The sequence below is a fragment of the Vipera ursinii genome (genome assembly GCF_947247035.1).
Source record: "Vipera ursinii genome assembly, chromosome: 7".
NCBI lineage: Eukaryota > Metazoa > Chordata > Lepidosauria > Squamata > Viperidae > Vipera > Vipera ursinii.
Window position 1 is genome coordinate 26,040,791 of NC_139521.1, and position 22,770 is coordinate 26,063,560.

General features: G+C 43.6%; 1 protein-coding gene across 5 annotated transcripts in view; it reads right to left on the bottom strand.

Moving 5' to 3' along the window:
• Positions 1-22,770, bottom strand: part of AADAT (aminoadipate aminotransferase) — a 122,620-nt gene that overhangs the window by 73,286 nt on the left and 26,564 nt on the right. For all 5 annotated transcript variants that reach the window (XM_083367956.1, XM_083367955.1, XM_083367952.1 and 2 more), the window contains exons 3-4: positions 22,576-22,744; positions 20,365-20,497 (exon numbers count right to left, since the gene is read on the bottom strand). In XM_083367956.1, coding sequence (XP_083224082.1) covers positions 20,365-20,497; positions 22,576-22,744 — 302 coding nt within the window. The remainder of the gene's footprint in view (positions 1-20,364; positions 20,498-22,575; positions 22,745-22,770) is intronic.

Sequence of the window (22,770 nt, forward strand, 5' to 3'; positions counted from 1 at the left end):
AAATAGGGACAACTAAGCAGAGTTGGGCTGCTAAACTTTCATACAAACGTCAATCCATACTGGAGTTGAAGAAATTCAGCGTGAAAGGAATGGTAGAGAAAACTGTTCAGAAGAGTCTACATGGATTACTACGGAGGATAAAATCAACGTTGGAGATGCCGGCAGCTGACACAGAGTGAGAGATCAGCTGCTATGTCTGGAGGAGCAGAGAGGAAGAAAGGAAATTGCTGGATGTGGAAAAAGCAGCATGCTCAGTGTTTTGAGCAGCAAAGCCAGCGTTTTGGGCCACAGAGGCAGAGGGGAGGAGCAGTCATTGTAGCTGGGAAGTTTCCCTCTGTTGCTGACCATCATGAAGGCTTCCTATTATGTCTACGTTTGCTTCTGCTTCCGATACGTTCTCCATTGCCATCTTTATACATGCATCGTCCTTAAATATTGGCACAGCTTCTTTTACATTAATATGTACATGTCTTAGTAATTGGACATACCACGTTAATTCAGAACATGCTTCAAACAATGCTATAAATTCAGCTTCAGCAGTTGACAGTGCTACTAAAGGTTGTTTTCTGGATTTCCATTCAATTACGGTGCCAGCAAATAATATCACAAACCCTGAGTTTGACTTTTTGTGATGCATATTATTTGCCCAGTCACTGTCTATGCAGCATTGTAATGATAAGCTATCAGATGGCCTTATCCTTAGTCCTAGGTCCATTGTGCCTTACACTGTTCATTATTGTGTAAAACCTTTTTATATACCCATTTACACTCCACGGCCTTTTGTCCTTCTGTTAATCTCATAAGGGTAAACACCTGATGCACAATCATAGACTCCATCTCTCTGTCCATAGCCTCCTTCTATTTATCCTGTTCTACTTTAGGCAATGAGAACATCTCTTGGTAATTACAGAGTTCATACCTTACACTACACGCTGTAACCCCACTTGCTGAGAACCAATCAGGAAGTACGCCTTTATTGCTATGTTCAGACCTCTTCGGTATCATCTGTTCCTGTGTTTCTTCCCTCTTTACCTGAGGTTTATCCTCTTCTATTCTATTTCTGACCTGCTATTCTGTTCTTCCTTCATTGGGCTTTGTGTAGCCTCTCCTTCCTGAGAATTAGTGCTATGTGTTGGCATGAACACCTCAGGTAAAGGTAAAGGTTCCCCTGCACATGCGTGCTAGTCGTTTCTGACTCTAGGGGGTGGTGCTCATCTCCGTTTCAAACCTGAAGAGCCAGCATTTGTCTGAGGACAAACTCTCCCACCAGTACGTTTTACTTATTCCTGTATCTGCCAGCAGTGGTTTGCAATACGCCATTCCTCCACTCAGCCACTTCAGTTTCTGCTGGTGAGTACAGATTCGTATGTCTATGCTTATGCCTAAGTTCCTCAGCCACTTTTGGAAATTGTTAGACATGAACTCTGTTCCCCCGTCTGTTTGCAGTTGGCATACTTTATGGCCATATCTTTGCTCTACACAGTTCACCTATTGCTTGAACTCTTGTAGAACTTCTGTTTTGCTCTTTAATAAATAGCAAAATTGATAACTGGTGTAGTCATCTACTAAGGCAAGTACGTATCTAAGCCCTCCTAGAGAGGGTGCCATAGGACCAATTAAATCAGTGTGCACGACTGCAAAACACTGTTTGACTTGAGCTTTTCTTACTTACAGGATACACTCTGGACTTTGACTCCTTACAAATAGCGCAATCTAACTATGTGTTGCATTGCTTAACGTGTAGTCCTTCAGCTAGGTCTGGCATCCTTTGCAGCACTCTAAAGTTGCATGACCTAACCTCCTATGTAATAAATGTATGCAATTATCATGCGTGGGAGTGTTTGTAAGTGTTCATGCACAACCATCCTGTTGCTTTCCTAACATGTATAAATTATCCAGCTTAATACCTTGTGTATCCTTCCACCTTTTCTGATAGTGTATTGACCCTTTGTAAACAGTACTTCATACCCCATATTATCCAACTTGAAATACAAAGTAAATTATGGTCTAACTTTGGTACATATAATACATTATCCAGTGTTTCTCCAGTATCAGGTACATGAACTTTATCTTCCCCTTTAACAGCAGACTGTTGTCCATTAGCCAAGCTAATAAATGTTTGTTTAGCTCAGGGGTGTCAAACTACTGGCCCGCAGGCCGGATGCGTCAGCAGGAAACTGCGCCCACCCCATTTCCGGCAATGGAGAAAAAGCTCTGATATGTTGCTTGATGTCATGTGATGTTGTGAGTTTCACATGTCTGGTTTAGCTGGTCTTAGGTTTGAAAACATTTGTAGGTCATTTACAATATGCTGGCTTACCCCACTAAACAACAGATAAGTGGGTTTTTTTCCAGTTAATATTGCTACCAGGGAAAATGTTGGTTGTGTAGCTCTACAACCCTGTTTCGCTGCTCCTCTGTTTCTTCTTTCAGGGCATGCAAACGTTCTTGGCTGCTCTATTGGCATCTTTGGATGTTGCAGTTTTAGGCATGGTCTGTGCATTGTCACCTCTCTCTGCTGCCTTTCCAGCCATTTATGTTCCTCCTCCAGCAACTGGCCAGTCAAATAACTCGTGGCCAGTCAAATAACTCTTACATGGAATCTAACTGGTCACTAGTACATCGCATGAAGTGTCCAATGAACTGAGCACCACATACCTTGTGTGCCTCAGTAAAAGTCATTCCTCTTTCTTCTATCTCTAGGAATGTCTTTCTCATGGACTGCAAATGGGTAGAAATGCTCTCCCAGTTTCAGCTGGGCCTTATATAGCTTTCTTGTCAGCATTACTTTGCTGCTCACAGTCTCTCTCACATACACACTGCGCAAAGCTTCCCAGAACTCTTTAACAGATTAGAGACCCCTCACGTGTATCAGCTGGCTATCCTCCAAACTCAGGATTATGCTGGCCAATGCTTTCTCATTCTTTCTCTGGTCTCCATCATCCAGGGCTATCAGCAACTATCATCCACAACTCCTCCCTTCGCAGGTACATCTCAATTTTCAAACACCAGAACAGGTAGTTTGTCTCATTCAGATGAGATATTACGAAACCTCCTCCCATTACGCTGACGGACTCCATGTTGCCTGCTACCACCACAAACCACCACAAACCACAAGGCCTAAATCCTCTGGCTCTGGGTCAAGCTCTTACTGGGTTTCTCCTCTTTCTGGGCCCATAACATGTCAGAGCATGCACAGTCTTATTGCGCAAGATAACCCAGGAGTAAACACAGTAAACAGTAGTTGTTGTTAGTTGCGAAGTTGTGTCCGACCCATCGCGACCCTATGGACAACGTTCCTCCAGGCCTTCCTGTCCTCTACCATCTTCTGGAGTTTATTTAAGCTCAGGCCTACTGCTTCAGTGACTCCATCCTGCCACCTCATTCTCTGTCGTCCCCTTCTTCTCTTGCCCTCAATGTTTCCCAGCATTAGGCTCTTCTCCAGTGAGTCCTTCCTTCTCATTAGGTGGCCAAAGTATCTGAGTTTTAGCTTCAGGATCTGGCCTTCTAAAGAGCAGTCAGGGTTGATCTCCTCTAGGACTGACCGGTTTGATCGCCTTGCAGCCCAAGGGACTTCTCCAGCACCAGAGTTCAAAGTCCTCAATTCTTTGGCGCTCAGCCTTTTTCATGGTCCAGGTTTCACAGCCATACATTGCAACTGGGAAGACCATAGACTTGACTATACGCACTTTTGTTGACAGAGTGATGTCTCTGCTTTTTAGTGTGCTGTCTAGTTTGCCCTGGCTTTCCTCCCCAGGAGCAAGTGTCTTTTAATTTGTTGGCTACAGTCCCCATCTGCAGTGACCTTGGAGCCCAGGAAAATAAAATCTGTCACTACCTCCATTTCTTCCCCATCTGTTTGCCAGGATTTGAGAGGGCCGGATGCCATGATCTTGCTTTTCTTAATGTTAAGTTTCAACCCAACTTTTGCACTCTCCTTCTTCACTCGCAACAAGAGGTTCTTTAGTTCCTCTTCACTTTCTGCCATTAGAGTGGTACCATCTGCATATCTTAGGTTGTTGATATTTCTTCCAGCAATCTTAATTCCAACTTTTGATTCATCTAGCTCTGCCTTTCTCATGTGCTCTGTATATAAGTTAAATAGGCAAGGTGACAGTATACAGCCTTGCTGGACTCCTTTCCCAATTTTGAACCAATCAGTGGTTCTGTGTCCAGTTCTCACTGTTGCTTCTTGGCCCGCATATAGGTTTCTCAAGAGACAAACAAGATGGTCTGGTACATCCATCTCTTTAAGGACTTGCCACAGTTTGTTATGATCCACACAATCAAAGGCTTTATCATAGTCAATGAAGCAGAAGTAGATGTTTTTCTGGAACTCTCTAGCTTTCTCCATGATCCAGTGTATGTTGGCAATTTGATCTCTAGTTCCTCTGCCTCTTCGAAATCCTACCTGTACTTCTGGTAGTTCTCGATCCACATACTGCTGAAGTCTAGCTTGTAGGATTTTAAGCATAACTTTACTAGCATGTGAAATGAGTGCAATGGTGCGATAGTTTGAACATTCTTTGGCACTGCCTTTCTTTGGAATTGGAATGTAAACTGATCTTTTCCAATCCTGTGGCCACTGTTGAGTTTTCCAAATTTGCTGGCAAATTGAGTGTAGCACTTTTACTGCATCGTCTTTTAAGATTTTGAATAGCTCAGCTGGAACACTGTCACCTCCACTAGCTTTGTTGTTGCTCAGCTTTTCTAAGGCCCACTTCACTTCACATTCTAGGAAGTCTGGCGCAAGGTCAGTGACCACCTCATTGTGTTTATCAGGGACATTAAGCTTATTCTTGTATAGTTCTGTGTAATTTTGCCACCTCTTCTTAATCTCTTCTGCCTCTGTTAGGTCCCTGCCATTTTGGTCCTTTATCATGCCCATTTTTGCATGAAACGTTCCCTTCATCTCTCCAATTTTCTTGAAAAGATCTCTGGTCCTTCCTATTCTATTGTTTTCTTCTATTTTTTTGCACTGTTCATTTAAGAAGGCATTCTTATCTCTTCTAGCCATTCTCTGGAATTCTGCATTTAATTGGGCGTATCTTTCTTTTTCTCCCTTGCCTTTCGCTTCCCTCCTGTTCTCAGCTATTTGCAAAGCTTCCTCAGACAGCCATTTTCTTTCTTGCATTTCTTTTTCTTTGGGATGGTTTTAGTTGCTACCTGTTGTACAATGTTGTGAATCTCTGTCCATAGTTCTTCAGGCACTCTGTCTATCAGATCTAATTCCTTAAATCTATTTGTCACCTCTACTGTATATTCAACAGGGATATGATTTAATTCATACCTGAGTGGCCCAGTGCTTTCCCCTACTATCTTCAGTTTAAGCCTAAACTTTGCAACAAGAAGCTCATGGTCTGAGCCACAGTCAGCTCCTGGTCTTGTTTTTACTGACTGTATAGAGCTTCTCCATCTTTGGCTGCAGAGCATATAGTCAATCTGATTTCTGTGTTGACCGTCTGGTGATGTCCATGTGAAGAGCCATCTCTTAGGTTGTTGGAAAAGAGTGTTTGCTATGACCATTGTATTCTCTTGACAAAATTCTATTAGCCTGTGCCCTGCTTCATTTTGTACTCCAAGGCCAAACTTGCTGTTCTGTACCAGCCTGCTACCAGCCCTGCAGAAAAGGCAGGGACAACCCCTTTACAAACGGCAAGAGGCTGGAATAAAGCCTGCCAAATTTATTAACATAAAACAGACACCAACCATGAAACAGGAGCTATGAAACAGGAACTATCCAAGCGGTTGCCTTCAGCAAACCAGCCATCCCACACATTCCCCTTAAATACAGCTCAGGGCGTGGCCTCTCTCTGCCTCCTTCTGAGGTGCCCCATTGCCTTCCTCTGTTTGCTCCTGATTGACTGCCTTCTGCGTCGGGCGTCCTTGAACAGGGCCAGCTGTGGGTCATCTTCATCCACGCTGTCAGGCTCACACAGCTGGGTCTCCACCAGGTGGGAGGGGCCTGGCTGAGGGCTCTGCGGAGCCTCAAAGCCATCATCAGCAAGCTCTTCAACACCCCCCTCCTCCTCCTCTGAGTCGTCCGACCCAACTGCCGAACCCACAGGTTGACCCTGAATCACAACACTTGCCTGTTATTCCAGTTATCTTTTGGCTTCCTACTTTAGCATTCCAAACCCCCATGATGATGATGGGGGCATCATTTTTGGTGTTAGTTCTATAAGGTGCTGTAGGGCTTCATAGAACTGGTCAATTTCATCCTCTTCAGCACCGGTGGTTGGGGCATAGACTTGGACTACTGTGATATTGAATGGTTTGCCTTGGATTCGATCTGAGATCATTCTGTCATTTTGAGGATTGTATCCCAGTATTGCTTTTCCTACTCTTTTATTGACTATGAAGGCTACTCCATTTCTTCTGAGGGATTCTTGCCCGCAGTAGTATGCCTGATGGTCATCTGAATTAATTTCACCCATTCCTGTCCATTTTAGTTCGCTGATACCTAAGATGTCGATGTTCAGTCTTGTCATCTCTTGTTTGACCACGTCCAGCTTTCCTTGATTCATGGATCTTACATTCCAGGTTCCTATGGAGAAAAAATCTTTACAGCATCGGACTTTCCTTTCAACACGACACATCCACAGCTGAGTGTCCTTTCGGCTTTGGCCCAGTCGCATCATTCTTTCTGGCGCTACTGCTCTTCCCCAGTAGCATATTGGACGCCTTCCGACCTGAGGGGCTCATCTTCCAGCGTCATATCGTTTTGCCTTTTGGTACTGTCCATAGGATTTTCATGGAAAATATACTGGAATGGGTTGCCATTTCCTTCTGCAGTGGATCACGTTTTGTCAGAACTCTCAGTAAACAGTGGGCTATAGTAAATGGTGGTTTATCTTTATCTACAGTATTATACACCAGGAACAATATACATACATGTGGTAATATAGCAGGATCCAATAAACTAGTTACAGCAGGAAACGGAAGAGAGAACTCATTAGCAGACCCTTCCCTTTATACAAAGGTTCTTAAAGAGACATAGACCAGGCATGTCAAACTCGTGACGTCATGTGATGTTGTGTGACGTATCGTGACTTTTTCCCCATTGCCAGCAATGGGAGGGCACGGTTTTGTTGTGATGCATCCGGCCCACGGGCTGGCAGTTTGGCATGCGTGACATAGATCCTGCTGAGTCATTCCCATCATTACATAAACTGGTTAGCTGTTAAATCAATAGCTTGAAAAGCTGCTAGAAGCTTCTAAAGATAGAGGAGGTCTGGATTTGCCGGATCTTAGATTATATTATGATGCTTGTTATCTGGTATGGTTAAAGGATTGGATAACTTTAAAAAATTCAAAGCTGTTAGACCTCAAAGGTTTTGATTTGATTCATGTTATTAGGCAATCGATTACATGTGTATAAAAGAAGATTAGCTGATAAAGTACCACTCTGGCTATCACCTCCTGAAGCACTATACAGAACACAAAAGATTTCGGAATGTAAATGGATAACATATCAAGACTTATTGATATTTGAAAAAGAGGGATTTAAGATAAAGACAAAAGAACAACAAGTATGTGAAGGATATGGTTGTGATTGGTTAAATTATTATAGAATTTCTGAAAGATTTAAACTTGATTAAAAATGTTATGTTTTCACAGGAACAAAATCTGAATTGGACATTAATTTATGCTGTAGAGCAGAGGTCCCCAAACGTTTGGGCAATGGGGACCTTTTCCGTGGAGGTTTTTCCATGGACCGGAGAATGCATAGTTTTGTGTGCTGCCTACATCCCATGGATGGGGCTCTAGTTTGTGCAGACCAGTTGCTGGCATGCTGCAGCCTAGTACCGGTCCACAGACCGGGGGTTGGGGAGCCCACTTGATTTCTAACGTATATAAAATGCTACTCAAAATGAATCTAGAAGATGAATATGTTAAAGAGTGTATGATAAAATGGGCAAATTTTTTTGGCTACAATATGATGCTAGATAAATGGGAGAATGTATGGACAAAGGAACTAAATTTACATTAAATTATAATTTGAAAAAAACTTTTATAAAATGATGTATCATTGGTACTTGACCCCAGATAGACTAGCGAAAATATATAAAGGGATTTCTATTAAATATTGGAAAGTTCAAATCCAGGTTCATCATGTCATGGTCTTGCATGTGAAAACATACTGGCTAAACATTAACAATGACAATGTGAAAAATATTTAAGATACAAATGTTAATGAAAACTGAAGCTTCTCTTTTAGTAAGCTGGACAAAACAATTGAAAAACAATTTGGGGTGCAGGCTTCTGGTTTGCGTGTGCAGCGCCGGCGGACACATGGGAAGGATGCTCCCCCTGCCATCCGGTCTTTCTTCCTTGGAGAACCTTGAAAAGGGTCAAAAGTCTCCCACCATGAGGAGGACCTCCCTGTAATCGCACAAGGGCGGCAGCCCTCTGTTTGATCAGGAGTAGCTCATCTGGCCCAAAGCAAAAGAGATCGGCCATCAACATGGCCGATCACTAAGCCGTTCCCTGCCTAAAACCAAAATCACCATCAAGCACAACGAAGCAATCTGGAGGATTTGGATGAGACCTTACCTTTCTTACTTCCCTAATTACTTTCCTGTGGGACTTCTCTGAAAATCTTCTCCCCCTTTCTTGAAAGATCGGCGACTGCCTACTTGGGGAACTAAAACCTTAAAGCCTTCAAAGAAATCAAATGACTAAGCTAAACAATTAAGCAACTCTATTTCTATTTCTGGAATTTCTGGGCCACTAAAAAGTTCTTATTTCTGTGGGGACCTACTACCTTATTTACTGCTAAAAAGTGGATTAATTGGATAAAAGCCTCATATTAGTCTGGAAAAAGATTTTACATGCTATTGATGACATCTTGTGGCGAAACCTCGTATAGCAGGTAAACTTTTTTTTACTGTGAGATCTGGCTGTAACAGATTTGTCCTTGACATTATCTTTAAAGATAAGAACTGGGAACACCTGGCACTGGAAACAACCTTTAGGAATAGTGGAGGTGGACATTCACTGACTCTTATCAAAATAGCCTCCACTAAAGACCTATCTGTAAACATCAAAGAAATGGAGGAATATATTCCACCACTTGACTATAAACTTATACTTGAAAAAATCCTGGCAATGACTGAAGAAATGAAAGCTAAACTTAAAGACAAATCTGACAGCATAAACTCATCAAATGACACTTTGACTTTAATTGATGAACTGACAACCCAAAAACTAACAGAAGAGGAGGAAATCAACAAGAAAATAGGGGACTCTAAAGAACACCAAGTACAATCTATTGAGAGCCTTGATGCCCAAACTTTGATTTCAACTATAAAATCTGCAATTCATTAAACTACAGAAGCTGAAGAAAGCAATACTAAGATGGAGGATGCCAAAGGCCTTCAAATATAGTATAACCAACTTTAAACAACCAAACAATAACTACAACACCAGACATGACCTCTGGAACTGAAAGGAGAAGAAGACCAGATTGAATTAATGTCAAACATGGAATTGGATTTATTAGAACAAAAATTTAATGACTATAAAGGGGTCACTCTCTTTGAAAAATTGATAACTGGTCTCCCTGTATTCCAACAACGTGTTAGGAAGAAAGAGAGACACATTTGAGAAGCTAAGGCAACGATATGGAAGCCTGCCTGGCACAAAAAGAAAGCTAAAGCTAGATTTAAAAAAGGGTTTTCTCTTGATCTTGGGATTTGTAATAATAAAGCTTAAAATCTTTTTTAATGGGCCAAGGGGAACTGTTAAAAGATATAAACTGATTTTATATTTAGGATCTAGATTTCTAAGGGAATGAAAATTAGCTAAAAAGGTAAATGTAAAGGTTCCCCCGCAATCCATGCTAGTCATTTCCAACTCTAGGGGCTGGTGCTCATCTCTGTTTCAAAGCCGAAGAGCCAGCGCTTGTCCGAGGACATCTCCGTGGTCATGTGGCCGGCATGACTAGACGCCAAAGGTGCACGAAACGCTGTTACCTTCCCACCGTAGTGGTCCCTATTTTTCTACTTGCATTTTTACGTGCTTTTGAACTGCTAGTTGGCAGAAGCTAGAACAAGTAACAGGTGCTCACTCTGTTACGTGGCACTCGGAATTCGACCCGCCAAACTGCCGACCTTCTGATAGACAAGCTTAGCATCCTAACCCACTGAGCCACTGCGCCCCTGAAAATTAGCTACTACAGCATAACTTTGAATTATATTATAGAACTTGGAATGACAAAAAAAGACATTTTTTTAATCATTGATGAATTACAAAGACAAACAGAATATTTTTGCAATATAATAAGAATGCACTTAAATGAACAATGTATGTATTTCAGATATGATAATTACTATATAATGAAATTGGGGAAATGTGGGTTACCTGAAAACCAAGTTTTTTTAGATACTATAGGCTAATTTGGAGCACTGTATTGAAATTAGGTAAAACTTAAAAGCAGGACGTGGATAAGTATATGTGAAAATGTATTGATAATTGTTCTAATTTACTCTGTCAAAACCAGAAACGTATTAATTTGATTTTGATATTGTGACTAAGGGAATTGGAGACGGAATTTTTGTTGATGTACCTTGAGCTATGTACAAAAAAATTTTGTTATTCCATTTGCTTCATAAATATTTGGATGTAAAAATAGAAATTTAATAAAACTTGTTTTTTAAAAAAGAAAAAAACAACAATTCAGGATGCTATTCTTTCACATGGTGATGTCTGCGAGGATTGTACTTGCCACTGGAAACAAAAACAGATACCGACTGTTGAAGAATGGATTTTGAAATTGACTGAATTAGCAGAGATGGCTAAATTAACTGCTTTGATTAAGTGGACTTAGGGACAGCTCTGGTGTTTCTGGCTCCAGACTCTATTAGATATGTTGTTAATAGCATCAGTTAGCCAGTTAAGAGTCAGCAAACCAACAAAAAGCATTTTCAGGCGCAAGGTGCCATGCGCTTCCATCGGCCGTCCTGTACAGCAAATATAAAAGATACAACTGACAGATTCTGCTCCTATGGCTCAAGAGAGGTGGAGAACATTGGACACATACACCTTGATGCTCTTTCTATATTAAAAAAAACATATCCTCCCAATAATTGATAAGTATCCTAGTTATCGCCAGTGGCTGCTTAAGGATGAACAGGCTGTGATTATGGTGTAGGTGGCTAGATTTTGCGCAGTACCACTGGGGAATCATCAAAAACTAAATAAGATAAATACATTTGAAAATATTATTTTGAGATATTTTTAATATTTTTTTTAATTAATTTTATTATAAATGTTCTTATTCATCATTTGATCATGCTCAGTGCATTTTTATATATGTTTGTATGTAAGTAGCCTACAATTGGATATTTTATTGTTTCTGGCCATATGGCTGTAATAAACGGATTTGGAAACTGCTTTGATTAGAGATAATGACTAGACAGCAAAATAAGAGACTGGAAATGGTTTGTGGACTTTCTATGTGTTAAATATAATGACAGATGGCTAACAGAGATTTGAAGATTTGTGTAATGTTTAGTTCAACCTTTTGACTGCTTTTTCTTCTTTTTTCTGATGTATGTATATAAAAGGGGAGGAGAATTGATTCTTTTTCTTTTCTTTCAGCACTCAGCCACGGTGGATCCAACATGTTAAATATTAAATTTAATTGACCAGTTTTTCCTCCTTTTTGTACACTATTTTTTTCTTTTTGTTGTTAGGTTTGAATGTGTTTTTGTTTTAATTTTGTTTGTTTTACTATTCTGTATTTTATTCTCTATAAAACATTTTATATATATATATATATATATATATATATATATATATATATATATATATATATATATATATATATATATATGTTTTCTGAGGTTTTCGCGGGTGTTCGTATGTGCATCTTTGGTTATTCGGGTTATATATATACAAATAACCAAAGATCCATATATATATATATATATATATATATATATATATATATATATATATATATATATATATATATATATATATATATATATATATATACACACACACACACACACATATATATACATACACACACATACTCATGGCCGAAATTGTTGGCAAAATCAAGTATTTCTCACAGAAAAGTATTGCAGGAACACATATTTTGCTATACATAGGTTTCTTCCCTTTGTGTGTATTGGAACACAACAAAAAAGGGAGGAAAAAAAGCAAATTGGACATAATGTCAAACAAAACTCCAAAAATGGGCCGGACAAAATCATTGGCACCCTTAACTTAATATTTGGTTGCACACCCTTTGGAAAAAATAACTGAAATCAGTCGCTTCCTATAACCATCAATAAGCTTCTTACACCTGTCACCCAGAATTTTGGACCACTCTTCCTTTGCAAACTGCTCCAGGTCTCTCTTATTGGAAGGGTGCCTTTTCCCAACAGCAATTTTAAGATCTCTCCACAGGTGTTCAATGGGATTCAGATCTGCACTCATTGCTGGCCACTTCAGAACTCTCCAGCGCTTTCTTGCTATCCATTTCTGGGTGTTTTTTGATGTATGTTTGGGGTCATTGTCCTGCTGGAAGACCCAAGATCTCGGATGCAAACCCAGCTTTCTGACACTGGGCTCTACAGTGCAACCCAAAATCCTTTGGTAATCCTCAGATTTCATGATGCCTTGCACACATTCAAGGCACCCAGTGCCAGAGGCAGCAAAACAACCCCAAAACATCATTGAACCTCCACCATATTTCACTGTAGGTACTGTGTTCTTTTCTTTGTAGGCCTCATTTCGTTTTCGGTAAACAGTAGAATGATGTGCTTTACCAAAAAGCTCTATCTTGGTCTCATCTGTCCACAAGACGTTTTCCCAGAAGGATTTTGGCTTACTCAAGTACATTTTGGCAAACTGTAATCTTGCTTTTTTATGTCTCTGTGTCAGCAGTGGGGTCCTCCTGGGTCTCCTGCCATAGCGTTTCATTTCATTTAAATGTCGACGGATAGTTTGCGCTGACACTGATGCTCCCTGAGCCTGCAGGACAGCTTGCATTCCTTTGGAACTTGTTTGGGGCTGCTTATCCACCATCCAGACTATCCTGCGTTGCAACCTTTCATCAATTTTTCTCTTCTGTCCACAACCAGGGAGATTCGCTACAGTGCCATGGGTTGCAAACTTCTTCATAATGTTGTGCACTGAGGACAAAGGCAAATCTAGATCTCTGGAGATGGACTTGTAACCTTGAGATTGTTGATATTTGTCCACAATTTTGGTTCTCAAGTCCTCAGACAGTTCTCTTCTCCTCTTTCTGTTGTCCATGCTTAGTGTGGCACACACAGACACACAATGCAAAGACTAAGTGAACTTCTCTCCTTTTTATCTGCTTTCAGGTGTGATTTTTATATTGCCCACACCTGTTACTTGCCCCAGGTGAGTTTAAAGGAGCATCACATGCTTGAAACAATCTTGTTTACCCACAATTTTGAAAGGGTGCCAATAATTTTGTCCGGCCCATTTTTGGAGTTTTGTTTGACATTATGTCCAATTTGCTTTTTTTCCTCCCTTTATTTGTTGTGTTCCAATGCACACAAAGGGAATAAACCTGTGTATAACAAAACATTTTTTTAAATTTTTTTTAAATTTTAATTCCATTTATATCCCGCCCTTCTCTGAAGACTCAGGGCGGCTTACAAGCTTAGCAGTAGCCTTCATTCTATGTATATGCCTGCTTATTAGGGCTTTCACACACACCCCAAGCGGCATTATTACAAAGTCAGCTTAATTGCCCCCAACAATCTGGGTCCTCATTTTACCTACCTCGGAAGGATGGAAGGCTGAGTCAACCTTGAGCCTGGTGGGACACGAACCTGTACTAATTGCAGGCAGCTGGTGTTACTTAAGGAGGCATTAGCCCACTGCTCCACCAAGGCTCTCATGTGTTCCTGCAATACTTTTCTGTGAGAAATACTTGATTTTCTGGAAAAAGTTCTGGGGTGCCAACAATTTCGGCCATGACTGTCTGTGTGTGTGTGTGTGTGTGTGTGTGTGTGTGTGTGTGCGTGTGCGCGCACACACACACACACACACACACACACATATATATATATATACAGCATATGTATATGTATACATGTGTGTGTGTATGTATATATATTTATTTTATTTATTTATTTATTTAGATTTATATACCGCGCTTTCCCAAAGGACTCAGGGCGGTTTACAGGATATTTAAAAGAAAATCAATACAAAATTTAAAACAAATTAAAAAAGATTAAATGAAACCCTGAGAAAAGAAAAAAACCCAGTTAAAATTAAAAATTAAAAAATTCTCAGCCTGGGCCAGAGAGCTCGAAGAGCCAGGTCTTCAGGTCCCGGCGGAATGAACGGAGGTCGGGGGCAGTCCTAAGCTCCGCGGGCAGCTGGTTCCAAAGGGCAGGCGTGTCCACTGAGAAGGCCCTACCCCTGGGTGTTACCCGCCGGCAATCTTTAACCGGCGGCACCCTGAGAAGACCCTCCCTGTGGGAGCGCACTGGACGAAGGGAGCTTGATGCTGGCAGCAGGTGTTCCCTCAAATATCCCGGACCCTCGCCATTTAGGGCTTTATAGGTCATCACCAGCACCTTGAATCTCACCCGAAGGGCAACCGGAAGCCAATGCAGCTCGCGGAGTCGAGGTGTTACATGGGAGTATCGGGAGACCCCCATCACGACTTGCGCGGCCGCATTCTGCACCAGCTGAAGCCTCCGGGTGGTCCTGAAGGGCAGCCCCATGTAGAGAGCATTGCAGTAGTGTAAACAGGAGGTCACGAGCACATGAGTGACTGTGCATAGGGCATCTCGGTCCAGGTAGGGTCGCAACTGGCGCACCAGGCGAACCTGGGCAAAAGCCCCCCTGGTCACGGCTCCTATATGATCTTCAAAATTGAGCCATGAATCCAGGAGGACGCCCAAGTTGCGAGCCCTATCAACGGGGGGTAACACCTCACCCCCCATCGTTAGAGATGGAATAGTCTGGTTGACCCGAGATGCCGGTATGCACAGCCACTCAGTCTTGACAGGATTGAGACGAAGCCTGTTTCTCCCCATCCAGACCCGGACCGCTTCCAGGCAACGGGACATCACGGCGAGGGCATCGCTGGGTTGGTTTGGGGTAGGGAAAAAAAGTTGGGTATCATCATCATCACTGATGATACCCCACCCCGAAACCATGAATGATCTCGCCCAGCGGCTTCATATAGATGTTGAACAGGAGGGGCGAGAGAACCGACCCCTGAGGAACTCCACAAACGAGAGGCCTCGGGGCGGACCTCTGCCCTCCCATCAACATTAACTGCGAGCGACCCAGCAGATAGGAGAACCACCGCAAAACAGTGCCTCCCACTCCCAACCCCCTGAGACGCCGCAGTAGGACACCATGGTCGATGGTATTGAAAGCCGCTGAGAGATCTAATAGGACTAGGACAGAGGAACAATCCCTGTCCCGAGCCCGCCAGAGATCATTCACCAGCGCGACCAATGCCGTCTCTGTGCTGTGCCCAGGCCTGAAACCCGATTGGTACGGGTCCAGATAATCAGTTTCATCCAGGAACAGAGGAAGCTGATGAGCCACCACACTCTCAACAACCTTCGCCAGAAAGCGGAGGTTGGAGACCGGACGATAGTTATTTAAAACAGCCGAGTCCAGGGTAGGCTTCTTGAGGAGGGGTCTCACCACCGCCTCCTTCAGGGTGGCGGGGAAGATACCCTCCTTCAAGGAAGCAGTTATTACTGCCTGTAACCGGCCTCGTGTCTCCTCCCGAGCCGCATAAACCAGCCAGGAGCTCAGCCTCCTCCTCAACCTGTCCACATCATCAGGGGAAACAGGATCGAACTCAGTCCAGATAACATGCTCAAGACGGTCCAATACCTCCACGTCAGACTCTGCCCAGTCAGAGTCCAAACCGGCCCGGATCTGAGCGATTTTGTCTGTCAGATGATGACTAAACTCCTCGGCCCGCCCCTGGAAGGGATCCTCCCTCACCTCCTGGTTAAGAAGGGAGCGAGTCACCCTAAACAGGGCGGCCGGGCGATTATCTGTGGACGCGATAAGGGCAACGAAGTAATTAGCCTTCTCCGTCCTCATCGCCGCAAGATAAGACCTTATAAAGGTTCTTAACTGCAATCGGTCAAATTCAGATTGGGTGGATCTCCAACAGCTCTCTAGACCCCGTCTCCGACTCTTCATGTCCCGGAGCTCCATAGAAAACCATGGCGCCCAACGGGATCTGTGCTGGGTCAGGGGTCGCAAGGGTACAACACAGTCGAGTGCCTCAGTGGCTGCCCTATCCCAGGCATCAACCAAGGCATCAACTGGGCTGTGAGAGAGGGCGATGGGTATAGACCCAAGTGCCATCTGGAACCATTCTGGGTCCATTAGGCGCCTAGGGCGGAACCACCTGGTCGGTTCCGCCGCCCAGCAGTGGGGGGGTAGCATAACGGAAGACCAGCCGCAGGAGATAATGGTCAGACCATGACAGGGGACCAATGACCAGTGAACCCCCTCCTAGATCATCCAACCACTGTCCAGACAGGAATACCAGGTCGAGAGTGTGACCCCCCGCATGAGTCGGGCCCTGAATTACTTGGGTCAGGCCCATGGCTGTCATGGAAGCCATGAACTCCCGAGCCAACTCAGACGACCCTCCCAGTGAAGGCAGGTTGAAGTCACCCAGTACCATAAGCCTGGGGAACTCCACCGCCAACCCAGAGAGGGTGTCGAGCAGCTCGGGCAGGGCTGTTGCCACACAGCTGGGCACCAGGTATGTAAGCAACAAGCCCATCTGAACCCAAGGGCCACATCTCAGGAGAAGGGTCTCACTCCCGCCAGTCTGGACAATGGTGGTCTCCCGCAGACATAAAGTCTCCCTGATAACCACCACCACCCCTCCACCCCTGCCCTGAGCCCACGGTCGGTGTAGCACACGGAAACCTGGGGGGCATAATTCAGTCAGAGGGACCCCTCCCTCCGAGCCCACCTAAGTTTCCGTAATGCACGCCAGATCCGCGCATTCCTCCTCAATCATGTCACGAATGAGGGGAGCCTTGTTAGCAACGGATCTGGCATTAAAATAAACCAGCCTAAGCTCAGGGACCTGATCACCCTCACCCCCGGGCAGGAGATAATGGTCGGAGCGCGCCACTGCTCGAAGACAGCGGGGGCGCGATCCCAGATGTTGATATGGCCCTCCGTGCAACCACCTGCCGCCATTCCCTATCGTCATGGGGATTTGCAGCCCCACCCCAGCACACACAGAACCAGCAGTCTCCACCCCCAAACCTATCTCGCCGGGACCCTTCATAGGCCCAGACTGGGTACCAATTAAAAATTCCCTCCCCACCCTACTGTCCCTCCCCATCCCTAACCCTTTAAAATACCTAGCTAAAAATATATCAGGGGCCTCTTAATGCGTCTCCACCAGGGGCCCCTAGATAAGCCCAGCCACCTCTCGGGGTCCCAACAATTGGGCCCATCATCAAGGGAAATGTTAGAAAGGGAGGCAGGTCATATCCAGGAGGGAAAAACCCCCAAGGGCGTACAAGTCCGATCTAGAGTATTGTACTCGAGCCATGAGATAGAACTGTCCGTATGAGCCATTGTTCACAAATGGGGTCAGATGTTATTAAGATGATAAGATGTTAGTTGAGATGTAAAAACATTAAGTCCGGAACATGCCTTCATCCAGCAATCCGCCAATCCGGCTTTGCTCTCACCTGAGCCGGTCCAGACAAAAGCCCATGACTGTCCTCTCACCTAGCCATGAGATCCAGCCTGGGATGGATAAGGGCAGCATTGCTGGGGGAGCAAAAATCCCCCCTGCTAGTCTCTCACACCAGCAGGGGATTGATAGCCAGTCCAGTCCCTCTCACCATGGCCTCTCCCAGACTCCTTCCGGAACATCATAGGGAGGTCGTGGGAACAGGAAAAAAATGTCCCAAATCCTGATCCAGCCTCCAATCCATCTTGAAAAGTAACAAGCAGAGGCCATCCAAACACACTAAATCCATCCCTAGGGCAGCAGGGAACTCAGTCATAGATGTCAAATGTTCAGATTCAAGCAGCCAAATCTCCATCATCCTCTGAGAAAAAGAAGTAGACAAAAAAGTCTCCCCCATAGCCTCCACACCAAAACGGCACCTAACAACAAACCCTAAAAGGAGATGATCTGTGGCCATTTTATAAGCCGAAAGGCCAGGAGTAACAGTCAGGAGTAGAGAGATCCGCGCAGCTGCGAACGGCGCCCTCCAATTAAGTTCAGGTGCCAGATAGTCCATCCAGGGGTCCGCAGCAGGATCCTAGGCTGCCGAAGCCATTCCAGTCTAATGAAGCTCCCCAGCGCCCGAGGTAAGTAGAAGCGAGAGATTGATTCAAGCCAGCACAGCGCCCGACAACTGATCCCGAGCACCAGCTGATCAGTGGCAGGTTACAAGCCGCCCGGCCGCTGCCACTGCTACTTCTCTGGGGGGGGGGAAAGGCTCCACACCATGAAACAGTGCTAGCCTGTTGTTCCTACACCCCCCCTCCGAATATGGCCCTCGGCTGGGCTTTCTTGAGCCTCCCAGCCACCCATTGTGTCGGCTCACCACGGAGCTCAGTGAACGCTGCCCATGGTCGGCGTCATCTTGGGCAAAGTATATATATAAGAGCTAGCGCTTGTCCGAGGACGTCTCCATGGTCATGTGGCCAGCATGACTAGACGCCAAAGGCGCATGGAACACTGTTACCTTCCCACCGTAGTGGTCCCTATTTTTCTACTTGCATTTTTACGTGCTTTCAAACTGCTAGGTTGGTAGAAGATGGGACGAGTAACAGGCACTCACTCTGTTACACGGCACTCGGGATTCAACCCGCCAAACTGCCAATCTTCTGATCGACAAGCTCAGCGTCCTAACCCACTGAGCCACTGCATCCCTTTATGTGTGTGTGTGTGTGTGTATGTATGTATGTATGTATGCACCTGGATGTTCCACAGCACTACTGGCAAAATATACTGTGGACAGATGAAACCAAAATTGAGTTGTTTGGGAAAAACACACAACACTATGTGTGGAGAAAAAAAGGCACAGCACACCAACATCAAAACCTCATCCCCACTGTAAAACATGGCGGAGGGAGCATCATGGTTTGGGGCTGCTTTGCTGCCTCAGGGCCTGGACAAATTGTTGTCATTGATGGGAAAATGAATTCCAGAGTTTATCAGGACATTTTGCAGGAAAACGTACGACCATCTGTCCGCCAACTGAAGCTCCACAGAGGATGGGACAGGACAATGACCCAAAGCATACAAGTAATTCAACAAAACAATGGCTTCAACAGAACAGAATACGCCTTCTGGAGTGGCCCAGTCAGTCCTGACCTCAACCCGATTGAAATGCTGTGGCATGACCTTAAGAGAGTGATTTACACCAGACATCCCAAGAATATTGCTACACTGAAACAGTTTTGTGCAGAGGAGTGGTCCAAAATTACTCCAGATCGCTGTACAGATCTGATCTGCAACTACAGGAAACGTTTGGTTGAGGTTATTGCTGCCAAAGGAGGGTCAACCAGTTATTAAGTCCAAAGGTTCACATACTTTTTCCACCCTGCACTGTGAATGTTTCCATCTTATCTTCAATTAAAACATGACAACAGCTAATGTTTGTGTAGTATTATTTTAAGCAGACTGTGTTTTTCTATTGTTGTGACTTACATGACGTTTAGAGCGCATTTTATGGCCAATTCATGCAAAAAACCACATAATCCCAAAGGGTTCACATACTTTTTACACACACACACACACACACACACACACATATATATATATACACACATATACACACACACACACACACACACACACACACATATATATATGTTTTATAGAGAATAAAATACAAAATATAAAAGAACACTGACATCCCCTAAACTTCAGTGAACATGTTACCTAGCCTGATAACAAAATGTTTGGAAACCAACCCACAAGCTCGGAGAACAAACCTTCACCTTCATCCTACACCCAAGTTACAGATATTCACCACTATTGCAAATAAGTAGGATCTACAATGGCTTTACCAAAGTGTCGCTTCTTACTACTGCTTTCATTAATATGTGAGCTGAGAAGGCAGAGATTAAACAGAGATATGTTTGTAAAGTTTATAACAAATACTGGTGATACTTTTAATAGAGAAGAAAATAGAATAACCTGGAACTAAGGACAAGCTATCTGCAAGGATAAGCAGTTTGATGCCCCCCCAAATGTTCAGGATTAGACTTGCATAATCCCTACAAATCCTACGTACCTGGAAGCCTCTGCAGCTTTTTAAAGATTTTTGAAGATTCACAGTAATTATATAATTATGCTCACTGTACATTATAGTTCATTTTCCTTACTTTACATAGCCCTTCTTGGCTTCCAGTAGTGATACACATTTCCATTTGTCCTTCCTGAGGACTGTAGTCAACTGTTGGAGGGTTATGGAAAGTCTTCTGCAAATCCTTCAACCAGGACAACAGTTCTGGAATGCTAAATATGATTACATTAGTAAGGTGTATCATACACTTCTTCATAAGATTTTCATTCTTTTTGCATTTAATTCTTTTATTATGCAGTCACTAATATGAAGACATCTCTTCCTTTAGATGTTGGTTAAACTACTCTGATCTACCACCAGCATTAGTTGCTGTATGTAAAATACACCCTAGCTTAGACTTACTCTTGCAGCTGTCATTAACATTACCTTCTTTACTGCTATTTCAGTGGTAGTTAAACAAGAAATCTGAAGGTGAAAAACAATCCAAGCTGCATCTTTTAATTTCCAAATGTTCTTTGAAAGAGTCAAGTCTTAGTTGCTCTTTGAAAAAATAGGTCTACAGGGGCACTGTGGCTTTCAGAAGAATGTTCTATTGGGACAGATTCAAAAAGTCTCGAAGCCCTTTGGAGCCATCCTGCCCTGATTTGTTCAGAAAGAAGCCAGAGCATCCCCTTCAGGACTGATCAAATAGGATGGGTAGATTGCCTCTGGTGGAGATGGCCCTATATATATCCTGAACCTAAGTAATCCTTGTAACTAATGCAACTTCTGTAATAATGGTGTAACTCTGCCACAGTGATTTTCACCTGCTACCATATAAGCCACTGCGTTTGTATCATCTGAATAATCTTCAAGAGCAAATGCAATCAGAATAGGTCGCAACTGTCCATGTTTGAATTAACAAGAGAATGAATGAGTGCATTTTAGGAGAAACCCTTATTCTACCATCTGTTCCTATATTCAAGAGCACAGTATCAGGAGTAGAATCCTTCATGTTTTGGGGTTCTATAATCTCCCAGGATTATAGAACCATTATTTAAAAAGCACGACAAGAATGTTGTTCCTGTATCAGCTTAGGAAGTTCAGACTGTTGCAGAAGCTATTGATACAGTTTTACAGAGGAATTATTGAGTTTGTTATTTGTACTTTTATAACTGTCTGGTTTGATATAGCAACCAAACAGGATGGGTACAGACTCAAACAGATAGCTAGGACTGCAGAAAGAACAACTGCAACCAGCTTGCCTTCCATGGAACATTTGTATATTGCAAGGTCAGGACACCGCTAAAGGGACACCACATTCCAAAACAACTAGACACAGGGACAGTTTCTTCCCTCGTTCCATCACTCTGCTCAACACCTAATTCTCACAGTAGTCTATGTACATTTATCCATGTTGTATGGCTATAGTATTATAATTATCTTCTTAACTACTCCTTCTTATTGGTATTATGATTATGATTATTACTCTGTTGCTTTGCATGTACAGAGCTTCTGCAATGGAGACAAATTCCTTGTGTGTCTAATCACACTTGGCCAAATATTCTACTTCTAATTCTAATGATTGTCATTAAAATCTCCCACCCTAAAGACATCTGCAACTGGTGTACTAGCTAAAGGTGGACAAAGACCCTCATAGCTACATTTTCCACTTTGGTTTAGAACAGGGGTGTCAAACTCAATTTCATTGAGGGCCGCATCAGCATTGCGGTTGCCCTCAGGGGGCCGGGTGGGTATGGCCAGGGTGGGCGTGGCTAGAGTGCGTATGGCCTACTGGGTGGGCGTGGCCAGCTCTACATCGTTGGCATCAAGGGTGCCTATGGGGGCCTGGGCAGGAGTGGGACAGATCTGAGGGTCTCTGGCAGGAGGAGGGTCTCTGGGCCAGGGCCAAGGCAGCAGGGGCCGTTCCCTCACTGTTTCCAGGATGGCTTTGCGGGCCACATGAAACCACTTCGTGGGCCGGATCCGGCCCCCGGGCCTTGTGTTTGACATGTCTGGTTTAGAAGGATTCCCCAAGTTGTGGATCTGCTGCTCCAAGGAGAATGCAGTTTTGTCAAATAGGGACAGGTTTTGTCAAGTCAAGACAATCTGCTGCTTTCTGGACAAGCAAAGTATCCATTCTTTCCCTATTTCCTTATCTTACATACATTAAACATTTTCAAGGAGGTCAACAATAGAAAGACAGCTCTGAAATAGATAAAGGAGACTATCTCTCCTGCCCCCACATTTGGAAGTTTTTTTAGGGAGTTTGTGGCTTCAAAATCACAACTTTTATCAGCCATTAAAATACCCTGCTGAAGCAGAATACTGGAGAGCTCTCTTCATCAGCTCTTCCTTGATTTCAACTCTTGTTTCATCTTTAATGATAATGGTAGCAGTTCTGAAAGGAAACATGTTGGAATTTGGTGCTCCTCCAGCCAGAGAAATTAATGATGGGGGAGATTGCTGCATCAATTCAGCTAGAGTAAAAAAATAATAAAAACAA